This window comes from Ochlerotatus camptorhynchus, unplaced genomic scaffold (assembly GCF_037179485.1).
Source record: "Ochlerotatus camptorhynchus isolate MF236.1 unplaced genomic scaffold, CSIRO-AGI_Acam_v1.1 ptg000019l, whole genome shotgun sequence".
In the NCBI taxonomy this organism is placed as follows: domain Eukaryota; kingdom Metazoa; phylum Arthropoda; class Insecta; order Diptera; family Culicidae; genus Ochlerotatus; species Ochlerotatus camptorhynchus.
Window position 1 is genome coordinate 1011141 of NW_027040511.1, and position 15110 is coordinate 1026250.

Here is a 15110-nt window from a genome sequence, read left to right on the forward strand (position 1 = left end):
GGATGGATATTTTTGTATCACATACAATGATAGAAGAGCAATAATTTGTATAGCTTAACTCGATATGTTTACATTTGTTACATTGGTCTATTTGAAAAGTGACGCGAGAATTTTCAACTACAGTAAAAATAGTATTGCAAAATGCATTGATTCTAAACAGTAGTTAACATAATAATCTGTCGAACTTCAACTCTCAACTTCGATTTTCTCGAATTGGCCAATATGTTACATTGGTCTATTGGAAAAGTGACGCGAGATATAAAGCACATTGCCTTTAGCTCGCCCTTTAGTCTTTTTGCTCAGTGGTGAATTTTAACAGCACTATAAACACACCACTCATCTGGCGTTTGCTGACCATTCCTTCAGTATTTTCAATTAACTCCAGTTATTCAAGACATTTTAGTTTCCTTGTGAAATTTTCGATAAAGTTTTTCGAAACAAATAGAGTTGTGTCTAATCTGCACACTTGAAATGTGGAGCGTCGAACGATTGTTATATATCTGAAAAGAAGGTTTGTTTATTTTTCTGCTTAGTAACATTATTTTTTGTTGCTTAATCCGTCAAAACGCTTCCTTAAGTGGATTTTAAACTCTGGTGGTAAATTATTATGTAAATAATTGTTTATTTATCGCGTTGAGGACGTCAAACCCTGTTAAAATCATACAGACCTGTAATTAGTTATTGAACTGTGCGGTTATAGTGGTTATTGACCTTAGTCTGACGCTCGCAAAAGCCCTTTCCAACTATTACTGAGAGCATAACCTTGAACACCAGTCAGAATGAACCGACGGAACAAAGGCCCCGGCCTGAAAATCCAAATGGATATGGCAACAAATTCCAACCCAGTGTAAGTATAGCAGCGATAAGAGATGTTTGGTAATTATGTGTTAATAGTAATAATTTAATTAACCTTGCAGAACGCCTCCAAGAAATTTGGATAAAACTGCTACCATAACGATTGGTAGCAATACTTTTGTGGTTGAGGCAGACAATCTAGTAAAAATATGTGATCTTGGACGTGGTGCGTACGGAATTGTCGAAAAGATGTGCCACAAGCAAACAAACACGATTATGGCTGTTAAAAGAATAACAGCAACTGGACAGACACAGGAACAGAAACGGTTGCTTATGGATTTGGATATTTCGATGCGCGCAAGTGACTGCCAGTATACCGTCCACTTCTACGGGGCATTGTTCCGCGAGGGCGATGTATGGATATGCATGGAAGTGATGGATACGAGTATAGACAAGTTCTACCCCATCGTGTTCAAGAACGGTCGGAAAATGCCCGAGGACATCCTCGGAAAGGTACGTGTTTGGCTACACTTGTCTTGTCCAAGGCCTTGGTAATTGATTGGTAATTACAGATTGCAGTCGCAGTTGTTAATGCACTCAATTATCTCTACACTAAGCTGCGCGTTATCCACAGAGATGTGAAACCGTCCAACATACTGATCAATAGGCAAGGAGACGTAAAAATGTGTGACTTTGGAATTTCAGGTAAGTTTCATTTTCAGGAACTAATACTCCAATGAAAAGCGTGCCGAATTCAACTATAGAGCTTTACGCCTCAACTGTGAGCTCTATGAGTACACTGACTCCACAATTATGGATCATTCAGTCTAGCGTTTTAATCAAATGGAAGTGATCCATAATTGACGGGACCTACTTCTATATTTGATAAGTGGAGGCGAACCAGCCCAAGGCTGAAAGCCTCATTAATAAAGTTAAATAATAATAATAATATATTTGATAAGTCCGAGATCTTGAAAATTTCCTCAGTGGTTAAGTTGCTGAAGCCAAAGTCGGTAGAAAGTGGTCTGAAATGTTAGGTGAGCAAAGCAGGTAAAACGAACTTGACGCCACCGATGGGTTAACAAGAACTGGTTGCGTACCCGTGGTAATTTAAGACGATGAACTATTCACGATTCGATAGGGTAAATATCAACACCTGCCTACCCAATTTACTGTTTTGTCGGGTTGCAATCCATTTCGTCGAATCTACGCCAAACGAAAAATCTTTTATACTAGACTCCAGCCGCCATCAATATTAAGCGACTTTATGTCCTCAACTTAAAAAATGCCAACGTGTACGAGATCTAATCCGAAGTCAATGTCCTCGATCGGATTACTGAATATTATCTTCGCTTGTCGCTCTTCCGATGTACGTGGTACATGCCGAGCCCACCGTAGGCTCCCGGGTTTTATAAGCCCATACCGACGAGTTTTGTTCTCAGCCCTTGATACTCGAAGATACCAACTGCTCAACCTCCTTCTACGTTCACGATTCGTGGCTATAGAGGGCAGCAGGACGTATTAAGGTATAATATAGAACAAATTGCAAACCATAAAAAGTACGTTTCTTCACAGTTTTTTTTCCTGTTTCACTGTCCCTTTCATCAAATGTACTATCGGTTATATCATGCCGATATAAACAATAACTCCTCCAGAGGATCATCACCCATCGTTTCATAAATGATCTACACTCTCATTGGTGGAAAAATGACAGCACAGCGAACAAAAAATAATCGATTAGTTGTTAATCGACTAATTAAAAAATGGGACATCTCTGATTTTGATGTGATTGTTTTGATAAGCATAACCATAAAAACACCTTGTATACGGGGGGTAATTACTTTCAAAAACGGAGTTAAAGGATATGCTTTTCTAATATCAACACGAGGCTTAGGTCGAAATTTATTAGTTAGAGTAAGTTATGAAGAAGATAGAATTGATAGCTTCTTTAGAGTACGGCAGTATGAAAATTTAAATAGAAGTTGATATTGAGCGATGGCTATTTGAATGACAATACGAACCAAGCGCTTGCGAACTTACGTATAGGAAAGGGAGGAAACGTGGTGATTACCCCACCCTTCAGTGGCAAAAAAGTGCGCGCTTGATTTGCTCAAATACTATTGTGTGGCAGGATATTTTCTCAAAATGGGATTATACAATCTGTTTTCTGTTTATGGTCGTACGACTGCGCCCATTGATTTAATATTTTATGACTGCGGCAGACACACCACCTGTGTATAATAATTATGGGCGGGGTTGCAGCGCGCTTCGACCGTCACCAAATTAGAATTTAACATAAGTGCGACAATGGGACCCGTACAGAATGTCGAATCATAAAAGGCTGAAACACAATAGGCCGAAAATCGAAAAGGTTGAAAACCAAAAAGACCGAAAGCTAGAAAGGCCAAAAACCAAAAAGGACGAAAATTTATCAAAAACTGAATTTGTTGAAAACTGCATTCAAACAATCTGTTAGCCTTTCTGCTCGCACAACTGACTCGACTCGTTCAATGGTTTGCATTCACAAAAAAGGAAGCCAAGATGAAATTAGATGTAGAGGTGACTTTTTGGGAAAAACCAGTAAGCTGCGGGTAAGAAAAAGGAACTGAGGGATGTGATAAAGGTGAACGGTTTATTTACGCATACGCATCATTCTGATTGGGTGGCGAGTCGCGCAAGCAGTTGAATGTTTGAACGTTCAGCAATATACCAAGAGCAATATCGATTTTCAATGTTAGAATATCTCCCATCTTGAACGAAGCCACCTTATCGTCGTTATTTTGAACGAAGCCATCATCGACATTGAATATTCAAACATCTGGGAAAATAAAGCTAACTATCGCTTTCTCTCTCATTCAGCATCTGACGCCTTTCTGCTCTTACAATTGAGTCGCAACGTTGAATGGTCCGCATTCACAAAAAAACGAAGCCATCTTGTCATTAAATCGTCGTTAAATACTCAAACAAACATAAAAATAAAGCTACCCAGATTTTAAGTTTTTTTAAAGATTCATTACGGATATCGAATGGCTATTAAGTAGCTTCCGTTATATTTTATTTCAAAGATGCAGAATAATAGTTATTGTAACTTTGCTTTAATTATCCAGCTGTGACTATGACGTACTTGTCTTTACGGAAACATGGCTCCGTGCTGATATTGACAGCAGTGAAATTTCGTCGGATTACGTTTTCTTCCGCTGTGATCGGAATGAGTTAACCAGTCCTCTCATTTGCGGGGCGGTGGTGCACTAATTGCGGCTACCTGGAGTGTGAATCTATTTCGATAACTTACTGTGACAATCTTGAGCAAATTGCAGTTTGCATAAAGTCGTAATCTCATTCGCTTTATGTAGTGGCTATCTATCTTCCACCTAACTCGAGTGTCGAGTTATATACTGCTCATGCAAGGGCCGTTCAACAAGTGGCAGATCGTTTATCGGAGACTGACATAATCCTATCGATCGGTGACTTTAATCTTCCTAATCTGCGATGGCATCTTGACGAGGACATTAATGGTTTTATTCCTTCAAACGCCTTGACTGATACTGAGAGAAAGTTTACAGAAGCTATGTTTGCCAATGGCTTGAGGCAGATTAATAACAATGTCAACACGAATGAAAGACTCCTTGACCTGGCGTTTACCAATCTCCCGGAGTATCTTGACCTGATTGCCGCACCTGCATCGCTGCTACCTGTTGATAACCATCACACACCAGTCATCATACTACTTGACTAGAGTGTTGTACCATCCGTACTTGACGATCAGGACAAGTGTTTTAAATTTGACTATTTTAATGCAACTTTGATTTGTTGAATTCTATTTTTATGTATATTGAGTGGGAACGATTATCAAGTTATGCCTCAGTAGACCAGATGTTATCAGCTTTCTACGAATCTCTCTCTGAAGTTATAAACAGGGTGGCGACTACCTGGAAAAACCTGGAAAACCTGGAATTATCAGGGAACTCTAAATTCCCTGCCAAAATCAGGGAATTTTCAGGGAATTCTCGAAACAATCAGGGAATTTTTTTGCTTATGCATCGTTCCTTCCAAATTGAGTAAAAGTAACTTTATTCTGAATATTTTTTACCGATTGTGTACCGAAAAAGTGCAATCTAAACAACTATGCGTTCATCCGTCCAATGACAGTTTTAACGCAAGGCAAATCGCTTTTTTCACCAACACCTCATATTGGCGACATCACACCAATGAATTCATATAAGGTATGTGCCAACAGGTAGCCTGCTGGTGTTAGAAGCAAAACTATTGTAAACATTGCTGAGCACTCAACATTCCCTGCTGTCAACAGTGAGATTGACGTCAGTGCCAACAGCGGTTTCGTGTAAAAAGATAAACATTGCAATGAAATACGAACCCCACTAAACATTTGCACATTTCACTAACACAATTAAGCCGTTTCTGCGATCAATGCAGATAGGACATTTTGAAATGTTCATCTCGAATTCCGAGATGAATGCAGAACTTTTTTGAAGGCCATAGTCATCAAACTGCTTGTCAGATCCCCGTTGACGTATTCTCTTACTAGAGCATGTTCATCGGTCGATCCTACAACTAAAGGGTGTCCACGATGAAATTGCCACACACAAAATTGATTCGCAAAATTCGAGGGGGACGACTCTATCTACGATGCATAAAAGATTGTGTTTTGCTGTAGCTACCTGTGCGCACGCTGAGTAGATAGAAAGAAGATTGATGACGATTATGGCAAAAACTTGATGAGCGATGCAAGTAGATGCGACAAATGAAAGAAGATTGTTCGAAGATTGATTCGCTAGTGTGAGATTTGTTGAGCATCTAAACTTGAGATTTAGATGTGTCGCCCCCCTCGGCAAAATTCGAGTTTTCATCCGATTGCCATCAAATTTTCAGGGATTGAGAAATAACTATTAAACTTCATTTTACCATTTTACTCGTATTTTATTTACAGTCCATACGCAAATGCCCGCACCTTGGCCTTAACCCCGGCCATAAGATTCTGCACAACCTGTGAATCAACCGTTTTTTGCATGTAAACCCATACTTTCTTCAGTTCCTCGACTGTCTTCACTACCTTAGGTCGTTTAAGAAGGTGCTGCTTCATAATCGCCCAGTACTTCTCGATGGGGCGGAGCTCCGGAGTGTTGGGAGGGTTGAACATTTTCGGCACGAAATTGACCTTATTGTCCGCATACCACTTCAGCACGTCCTTGGAGTAGTGGCATGAAGCCAAATCCGGCCAGAAGATTGTTGGGACGTTGTGGGCCTTCAGGAGAGGAAGCAGCCGCTTCTGGAGGCACTCTTTTATGTTGTCCGTTCATCGTGTCCTGGGTCACGAAAGGTGCACTCCGCTTCCCGCACGTGCAGATGGCTTGCCAAACCAGGAATTTCTTCGCAAATTTGGGCATCTTCTGAGTGCGGACATGCTCCGGAACGCTGAACTTATCCTTGGCCGTGAAAAACAGGTTGCCGGGGATCTGTTTGAAGTCGGCCTTCACATATGTTTCGTCGTCCATGATGCAGCATTCAACTTTCGTCAGCATGTTGAGGTACAACTTCCTGGCACGGGTTTTGGCGGACTTGTTCTGCTTCTCGTCGCGATTAGGGGCCTTTTGTACCTTGAACGTTCGAAGCCCAGCCTTAGTTTTGGCCTTCTGGACAAAACTTCGGCTTAGGTGCAGCTTCTTAGCCACATCCCTAACGGAGGCGTTCGGATTTCGGTTGAAGGCCCCAACTACGCGGTTGTGATTTTTGGTGTTGTACGGAATACTTTTTCTTTCACTTCTGGGCTTCCGATCGGTGGTCAACCGTTCCTCGAACCGCTTAATCACTCGCGACACCGTGGAATTCGCGATTCCCAACGTTTTAGCGATGGAACGATGCGAGAGATCCTTGTTCTCGTGATGAATGCGCAAGATTTTATCACGCACGAGCTGTTCTTTCGACTCCATTTCCGCGAGTTTTGATCACAGGACTTTAAAACTTGCAGGATGTAAATAATGCACTATGAACTAAATCCACCCAAATTTTCATTAAATTCTACCCAACGGTTAAAAAGTTAGAGCAATTTCATAGTGTGGCAATTTCATCGTGGACACCCTTTATTGCTTTGGACAAAACTGTTGCAGAGCGGTGAATGGAAAAGTTGCTAAGCATCCTTACAATCCACTGTAAAGTAAGTGGTGTTTTTGCAGATGTGGAAAACCGACAGTTTCGTACAGTGATCTGTCAAAGTAGTATCTTTAAAAACTACAACAGAAAACAAACTCGAGTTGATGCATTTTGGCGTGATTTCTGAAAGATGCCATTATGGAGCTGCTCAGGATTGTTCAAATGGTTTGCTGCTTATCACACGGAAATTCTAATGTTGAACGAGAGTTTTCCATCAATTCAGAATGCCTTTTCGAGAATATGAAGGAAGAGTCTGTTGTCGTACGCAGACAGGTGTACGATGCGGTTTGTGAGAAAGGAGGCATTGAAAAAGTGGAGATATCAAAAGCTCTGATTTTAAGAGCAAGAAATGCACATTCGTTGTTTGTGGAGGATAAAGAGCGTCGAAAGAAGGAGGCATTGGCTGGATAACAAGCATCTATGCTCTTGATGCAGCCATCACTCCTGCAGATCAACCGATCCTTGTGCTAACGGACTCCCACAGCGTCATCCAGGCGCTGGAAGCCGAAGCCCCGAGCCACCCCTGGATACAAGCCATTACACGATATGCCCCACCCTCAAACGTTTTTACGTGGATTCCCGGGCACTGCGGTGTTCCTGGAAATGAGGCTGCGGACAGGCTGGCGGAATCCGGTCCATCTGGTCCTCGCTTCACCAGGAACGTACCACTCCTAGACGTCAAGCGTTGGATCGCGAATATTATCATGGAAGCCTGGCAGTGGTTTCAGTCGCGGACCACTTTCCTGAGAAAGATCAAAGAAACCGTACGACCCTGGCTAGACAGCCACAAGTACAAGGACCAACGGATCATTTCAAGACTCCGGACCGGCCATGCGAGGATTTCCCACAATTTTGGTGGGACACCCTTCCACAAGGTTTGTCCAATCTGCAGCATCCCTGCCTCGGTGGAACACGTGCTGTGTGTCTGCCCAGAGCTTCAGAGGCTACGCGAACAACACCGACTCCCAGAGAACATCAGGGAGCTACTTGGCAACGACCCCTCGACGCTGGCTGCACTGATTGCTTTCTTGAAGGACGCTCACCAGTACAACCAAATCTAGCACTCTCGTCGTTGGCTGCGCTGTCCGTGTTCTTTCACCTTCCTATTTTCCTGCCGTCGGGGTATCTCTGCCGGACTGGGGCACTGTCTCTTACGGTGGAGCTCTACCTTGTTCGCGCATCCATTTCTCACCACAGTCCCGATGTAACTCCCATTTTACATTAAGTTTTTTTAAATGTTGTCTCAGAGCCAGTTTTACGTTACGTTAATGTTAGACTGAAACGTTTCCTTAGAGGCAGGCCCTAAGCCTGACCTTCTACTATCAAATGTGATAAACTAGCCTACGGCTAAAAATCACAAAAAAAAAAGCATCTATGCAGAAGAGGAAGGGGGAAGCCGAAGCCAAGGCATTACGAGCTAAACGTGCAAAGATCTTGGAGGACGCTAAGCGAGAAGCACAACAACTTGAAGAAGAAATTCATCTACTGAAGAAAAGAGATGAACTAGCCTATAGCTAAAAATCTCTCTAATAAAAAAAAAATCTGCTGAAGAAATAATGAATGTAATGTGGTTTTCGTGTAATAAAATTGGTTTGGTACTGACGTTTCCTCAATTCTTTGCATAATTAAGGAACAAGACTTAATCTCGGCATTTGGGGGAAACTTGGGAAACTATTTTTCACCATAACCATCTCAAATTGTCTACCATATTTAACTGTGTCTTCTAAAAATCTCGTTAATAAAAATTGAAAAAGTCTTCTATATGGCTTAATTGTTCTTGCAGGAACTGATTCTTAGTATCAACTTATTGTGATATAATGGAGATGATAGTCTTAAGTGTATGTTTGTAACCTGGAATTTTTTTTACAAAACCTGGAAAATATCAAAATTGTGAATGAGTCGACACCCTGATAAATCATCATGTACCTCGAAAGAGCCAAACACCGATTTCTGATTTCAACAAACCGTGGTGGACTACAGAGCTACGTACACTTCGAAACAATCTACGTAAGCTGCGCAACAGGTTTTTCCATACGAAAAATGTGTACGATAAAGCTAGACTCCGTGAGCTTGAGTTGGAGTACAAAGCTGCCCTTTCTGCAATACTATTTGTGTAGGATACAGATAACCATCAAGGAAAATCCTTCGCGCTTCTGGGATTTCATCAAGAAACGCAAAGCTGACTACGGCATCCCTGGCTCGGTCAACTTTGATGGAATCACTTCTCGCTCAAGCTCGGAGACAGCTAATCTCTTTGCCTATTTCTTTAAGAGCGCATTTAGTAAAGCATCACCCGTTCAACGCCAAGCAGGCTTCGATCAGATTCCGTCTCATAACATTAATCTACCATGCATACAGTTCTCTCCAGGCGAAGTTCAGAAAGCCCTCGAAGATCTCGATTCAACGAAAGGACCCGGAACGGACAGACTGCCTCCTGTGTTGCTGAAAACTGTGCCGCTACGCTTGCGTCGCCCATCGCTGCTATTTTCAACCGCTCGCTCCAAGACAGAACGTTCCCAAATGCCTGGAAAACGGCATTCATAGTACCGATCTATAAGTCTGGAAATAAAAAAATGTGTCACCAACTATCGTGGTATATTCATACTTTGCACTATCAGTAAGATCCACACAGGTCTGTGCAGAGTTGCTGCCCCGATGATCAGCAACAGCCAGCACGGTTTTATGAATCACCGCTCAACGACATCAAACCTAATGTGTTATGTACCCCGTAACGTCGGTAGATCACCTTTTCGTGGTACGTTACGGGATGTAAGATCTACCACCTAGTCCTGACTACTTCAAACTAGGGGAACAGGATTTTTCAATAATCCAAGGAACACATCTTAGTCCTTGTTACTTTTTATGCCTTGTTGATAGCGACAAGACTCGGCTTTGTCCACCGAGGGTGATCTTGAAACAAGGAAAACATGAATCTTCTATTCGTTGTTCCCTAGTTTGAAGTGGTTAAGACTAGGGTTCTGATGCATTGTCATTATCGGTGTCATTCATTAATTTTGTTGCTAAGGAATCCAATTTTGACTGACAAGGGCGCGCCTTTGGAGGGTGTTTCACCACTCCGAAGGGTATAAATAGCGGGACCTTTCAATTAGAGTCGGATCCTTGCAATAAATGCGAGAATGACAACTGTAAAAAAATCGAATACTTCATCATTTCTTAATAATGATGGAGTAATACGACATGCACTAAACTAAGGACACGGTATATACTACAATAGATCAAATTACTAGTCGCAGTGGTGTTAGGTCCCGAACAGAGGAAAAAAACGTGTCAGCGATATCACGTGATGTAGCATCAAAACAGCAAGTGGATTCGGTTTACGTCGATTTTGCGAAAGCTTACGATACAATACCGCACAACCTCATCATTAGAAAAATGAATCACATAGGATTTCCAACCTGGATCACGAAACGCCTAAACTCGTACCTGTCTGATCGAAATGCTTTCGTCGTGGTGAATTCCGTACGCTCCAGGACCTTTGACACTCTATCTGGCGTACCACAAGGCGTGTTCTTGGTCCTATTATTTTTATCATGTATGTGAATGACTTGTGTGAGCTACTCTTATTGTCCAAACTGTCTTATGCTGATGACCTAAAATTTTTTCGTGTGATGTCGACTTTGTTGCAGTACAAGAAGATATAAATCGTTTGCTAGTCTGGTGTGGCGACAACGGAATGCGAGTCAACAGCAAAAAATGCAAAATGATAAACTTCACCCGCTGCAATAGCGTTACTCTGCATGGGACCGGATTCCCTAGAACGTGTTAACTCAATCTGCGATCTAGGCGTTACGATCGATTCCAGGTTAACGTTTCGTGAACACATAGCAAAAGCATACACTGTGCTTGGTTTCATTCGTCGTCATGCTTCTGGTTTCACCGATGTGTATTGCCTCAAGATACTATTCTGCTCGCTGGTTCGTAGCATCTTAAAATATGCTTACCCAGTATGGTCTCCATTTTACACTACGCATACTCTCACGATACGCGGATTTCATGAGGTAACTCATCTCATGTAACTAAGAGGTGGACGCTCAAGTGTTTCCACATTTATATCGCTGTGAAGCAACTGTAAACTCTAGAAGGAATTTATATCAGTAACTGTAACCAAATGGATTTTGTTTGCTAACCTGGTTAAAATGGCATATTAAATTATCTTAAAGATAAATCGTCCAGCTCAAACCTTTGTAGGGGTAAGAGGTGGGACCATCATCATCATCATCATCATCATCATCAATTGGGTTCTTTAAGGGTATTGAGGTAAATGCATATTCGTAATCTGCATTAAAAATGGAAGCCAAACCCAAAATTTCATTAATTATGATACACTGGAACTATTTTAAATAAGAACGATTACATTTGCAAAAATCACTTTATTAGCGCCCCTCGGTGTCACTTTGTATGGGAGCGAGCTGTCAGTTTGTCAGTTTAGTGTCAAACAGTGAAATTATTATTTTGCTTTAAATCTTGATTTAAAAATCGAGGTGAGTGTGTGGGTTCGAAAAAAATATTGCTGTGCTCAGAAAACGAAGCTCTTTCAGATAATATATAAAAACCGATATATTTTTCAAAATTAAAGAACCCAATTATCAAGTTCAATTGTAAAAAAATGTAAAAATGTGACGGCATTCATCATATCTTGGAATATTAGTTGAATAACGGGGAATAACTCGTCTTTTTTTCATTTCGTTTATTTGGAAGGCTCAAATGTTATAAAAATAACTTATCGGAGCCGAGTTACATGGAATACCAATTTTGTTACTCAAAATACAAAAAAAAAAGATATAAAAATGCATTTTATAATAGGATTTTCCTGGGTGGCGATCGAAGCGGCGACAAAGCGATCTTGTCCCGTGCACGCAACTTCTTTCTTTCTCGAATTTGTTCCTTATTTTCATTGAACCCGAATTGTGATCGCTGCTGCTGCTTCTGAACGTCGTTTCCCGTTGCATGATCTCCGCCACTCTCGGGGTCGTCACGTCCATTTCGTTATTTTCATTCAACATTTCCAACCCCGTGTCCGTTTCCTGGTCGGTAATGACTAACGATGCACCTTCCACCACTAGACCAGCATACGTACTGCTGTTGTTTTGTTTTCTTTCACTTTCCTGCTTTCCTTTTTCCTTAAGTTGCTTCTCCTGTTCCTTCCGAGCTTTCCGCTTGGGCCAGGAAAGCTTCCGGTGTCCGTCCGCCTTGCACAGAAAACATTTATCTTTGTTGCCATCATAAAATATATTTCCTTTGCGATTGAAGAAATGTAATGACGTGGGGATTTCCTTCTTCACATCCATTTATATACCGCGTATCCCTGTATATACCTCAAAACACAGATCAGTTGGAAATTTCTCCCGGATGATGCGTTTAATTTTTCCATATTTCCCAAGCACTTTATCCAGCTCGTTGTCGGGTACCTCTGGTGGCAAGTTATACACACGTTCATATTGGATGAATTCACCAGTATGCGACATGCGTACCTTTGCCGTCGTTCCATTCGCATAATGGAAGATTAAATCCTCCGAATTGAATGTCAGAGCATGGAGCATCGCTTCCTCTGATTTGAACTTCATGAAGACTCCCCTTTCCTCACCAATGCAATAAACAGCTTCCATTTCAGCCGGATCCGCTTCGAGTGCTTTGGCGAAATTTACAATCGATCTTTCCTTATGTGGTATTGATGCATATTTAAGTTGTTGCGGCTGTCGGATTCAACGCGCCTACTTCTACGGAGCTTACGCAGAAGTGATTCGCAATTCGGTAGAGCTTGCCAAAAGTTGTTTGAGCTTATGTAGTATAGAATTTGTTCGGTACGGTCGCGAAATCTTGAAATGATTGATACGTCCGTTAAATTAACTAATTTGATACAAAGCTCAGTAGTAAATAAGTAGAATATCTAGGGAGGAAACCAAAATTAATGAACTTGCCAACATAGGCTATCACATTGATTTTGGTGGCACTCTTTAAATGATAATAAGCCTTTTTTCCTCGGTTGTTTCGCCCGGCGTTCGGAATTCGCGGGTACATAATTTAGATATTTCGTTCGTTTTCGTAACTTACATAATTTAGATATTTCGTTCGAAGCGGATTTACTAATTCAATCGGATTAGAGTTAACTACCCCATTTCCGGCCTATTAAGCACAACCCGCACTTAGTCTTTCTTAATCTAGCGCAGTTAAGCACCAAACGGAATGTTATTATTACTTATGGCTTCCAAATTTATTTACCTTTTCGTACGTACCGTAAGATTTGATAAAGAGAAACCAATCGTTGAGATATTGTCAAAAGTCTAACACTGCTTCTGGACGCCAAACTCGGCCTACGGATTTTAAACTCGGCCTAACTCATTGAAACGCCATTGAAACGCCAATGAATTCACTTCGGCTTATCGGATGAAGATGAAAATTGATTCGGTCAAAGCGCTTCTTTAGTTTTTGGGAATAATGGGTGCAAAGCTTCATATCACACGTTCTCATGGACTTCGTTCGGTAGCTTATTAACTAAAGTATCGTACCAAACGCATATTTGACTTGTTGACTCTGAAATCATGGATTTATTTGAAGTTTTCTGCTTGATAGGCCCAAAATGGGCGATTAGGCCGAAGTAGTTCTCTACCCTACTACGCGGATGTGTGATCTTCTGTGAAAATCTTAGTGTGTATCTACGCACACACGTCACAGCATTTTTTCGATAACTATCTTGAAACAATACACACGAAATCCAGTGTTCAAGCTGCCATCATAGGCTAGTCCTTCTGTTGTATTGTCAAAGATAGAAGCAAAATTTATTCAAATGGGTCAAGTCTTGAAAACGAAGCTGTCACGCAGCTGATACCCAATAAAAAAAAGCATTCATTTGTTTCCTTGAAGATCGAAAAGATCGAACAAATTAGCACTAGTTGATGTCTTCAGGCTGCAAAACTTCAATCCTGATTTTTTTTTTTGCTTTTGAGGACACTATTACCGATTTGGGTTGGCTATCTCGTCTATACTGGGTACATATATTCTGTCTTTTGGCCAGCAGCTATGTGACATCTGCATGCTGAGAGGGTTGAGTACGTTCAACGTCGTTTTCTTGGAGTGTGTATGCTGATCAGTTTGTCCTGATTTTACCGTAACTGAAATTATCATCTTCCTTTTTTCTGATAGGATATCTGGTAGATTCAGTAGCCAAAACTATCGATGCCGGTTGCAAGCCATACATGGCTCCCGAAAGGATAGATCCCCAAGGTTCGTGCTCATTTATGAAACATTAAACCCAAGTTCGCCATAGACAGTTTTGTAAAACATTTTTAGGTAACCCCGGAGAGTACAACATCAAATCAGACGTTTGGTCGTTGGGAATCAGCATGATTGAAATGGCTACCGGTACATTCCCCTACAACACGTGGGGATCTCCTTTCGAGCAGTTGAAGCAGGTGAGTGCCGAATCGTTTTAAGCTGAAATTGCACAACAATGATTGCCTTTTCTTTTCGTTAAATACGCAGGTTGTCAAAGATGAACCGCCTCGGCTAAGATCCGATGATTTTACTGAAGTATTCAAGAACTTTACCATCGCATGCCTGCAGAAAGACTTCCAGAACCGATATAACTACGAACAGTTGCTAAATCATCCCTTCATTCAGGAGCACACGGAAAAATCGACAGACGTTGCGGCGTTCGTTAGCGAAATTTTAGATTTGGGTGCCACGGCCTGATCTGAAAGGTCCTAGTGATAAATCAATATACACATAGTTAGGGTTTTAAATAAGTTAAGAATCGCGCCTAAAAAACAAATTACAACACCCTGTAATGTCCTGATCCTGAATGAATTATTGCTAAATCTACTGATCCGCAACTAATAAGCCATATATTTTCCGTTTTCCTTCAAACCGGTTTTTCTAAAATGATTCGAAAGTTAATACATATTTTTGTTTTAAGCGGACATGATTTTATTTTGCTTTTATGTTTTAATTGAAGTCAATTGGAAGTATTTCGTACAAATTGGTCAATCCGACTGCAAACGACAATTACTACTTCGTTCTTAGGTACTGTTAAGGAAACAATTGTTTAATCACTCGATCAAATTAAAATAGAGGTAACGACCTTTCAGAATGGGATTTCTTTTGGTTCAATTTCACATCCAAAAAAACTG

The 15110-nt window shown here is 41.1% G+C and overlaps 1 protein-coding gene across 1 annotated transcript; it reads left to right on the forward strand.

Annotated features, from left to right (window-relative positions):
- The first annotated feature begins 379 nt into the window (after window positions 1-379).
- Window positions 380-15070, forward strand: lic (dual specificity mitogen-activated protein kinase kinase lic). The gene is made up of 6 exons (XM_065224089.1): window positions 380-847; window positions 918-1308; window positions 1368-1500; window positions 14125-14205; window positions 14272-14393; window positions 14464-15070. Exons 1-6 carry the CDS (start codon window positions 780-782, stop codon window positions 14671-14673), a joined length of 1005 nt encoding a protein of 334 aa, XP_065080161.1. The 5' UTR covers window positions 380-779; the 3' UTR covers window positions 14674-15070.
- Window positions 15071-15110: the final 40 nt, after the last annotated feature.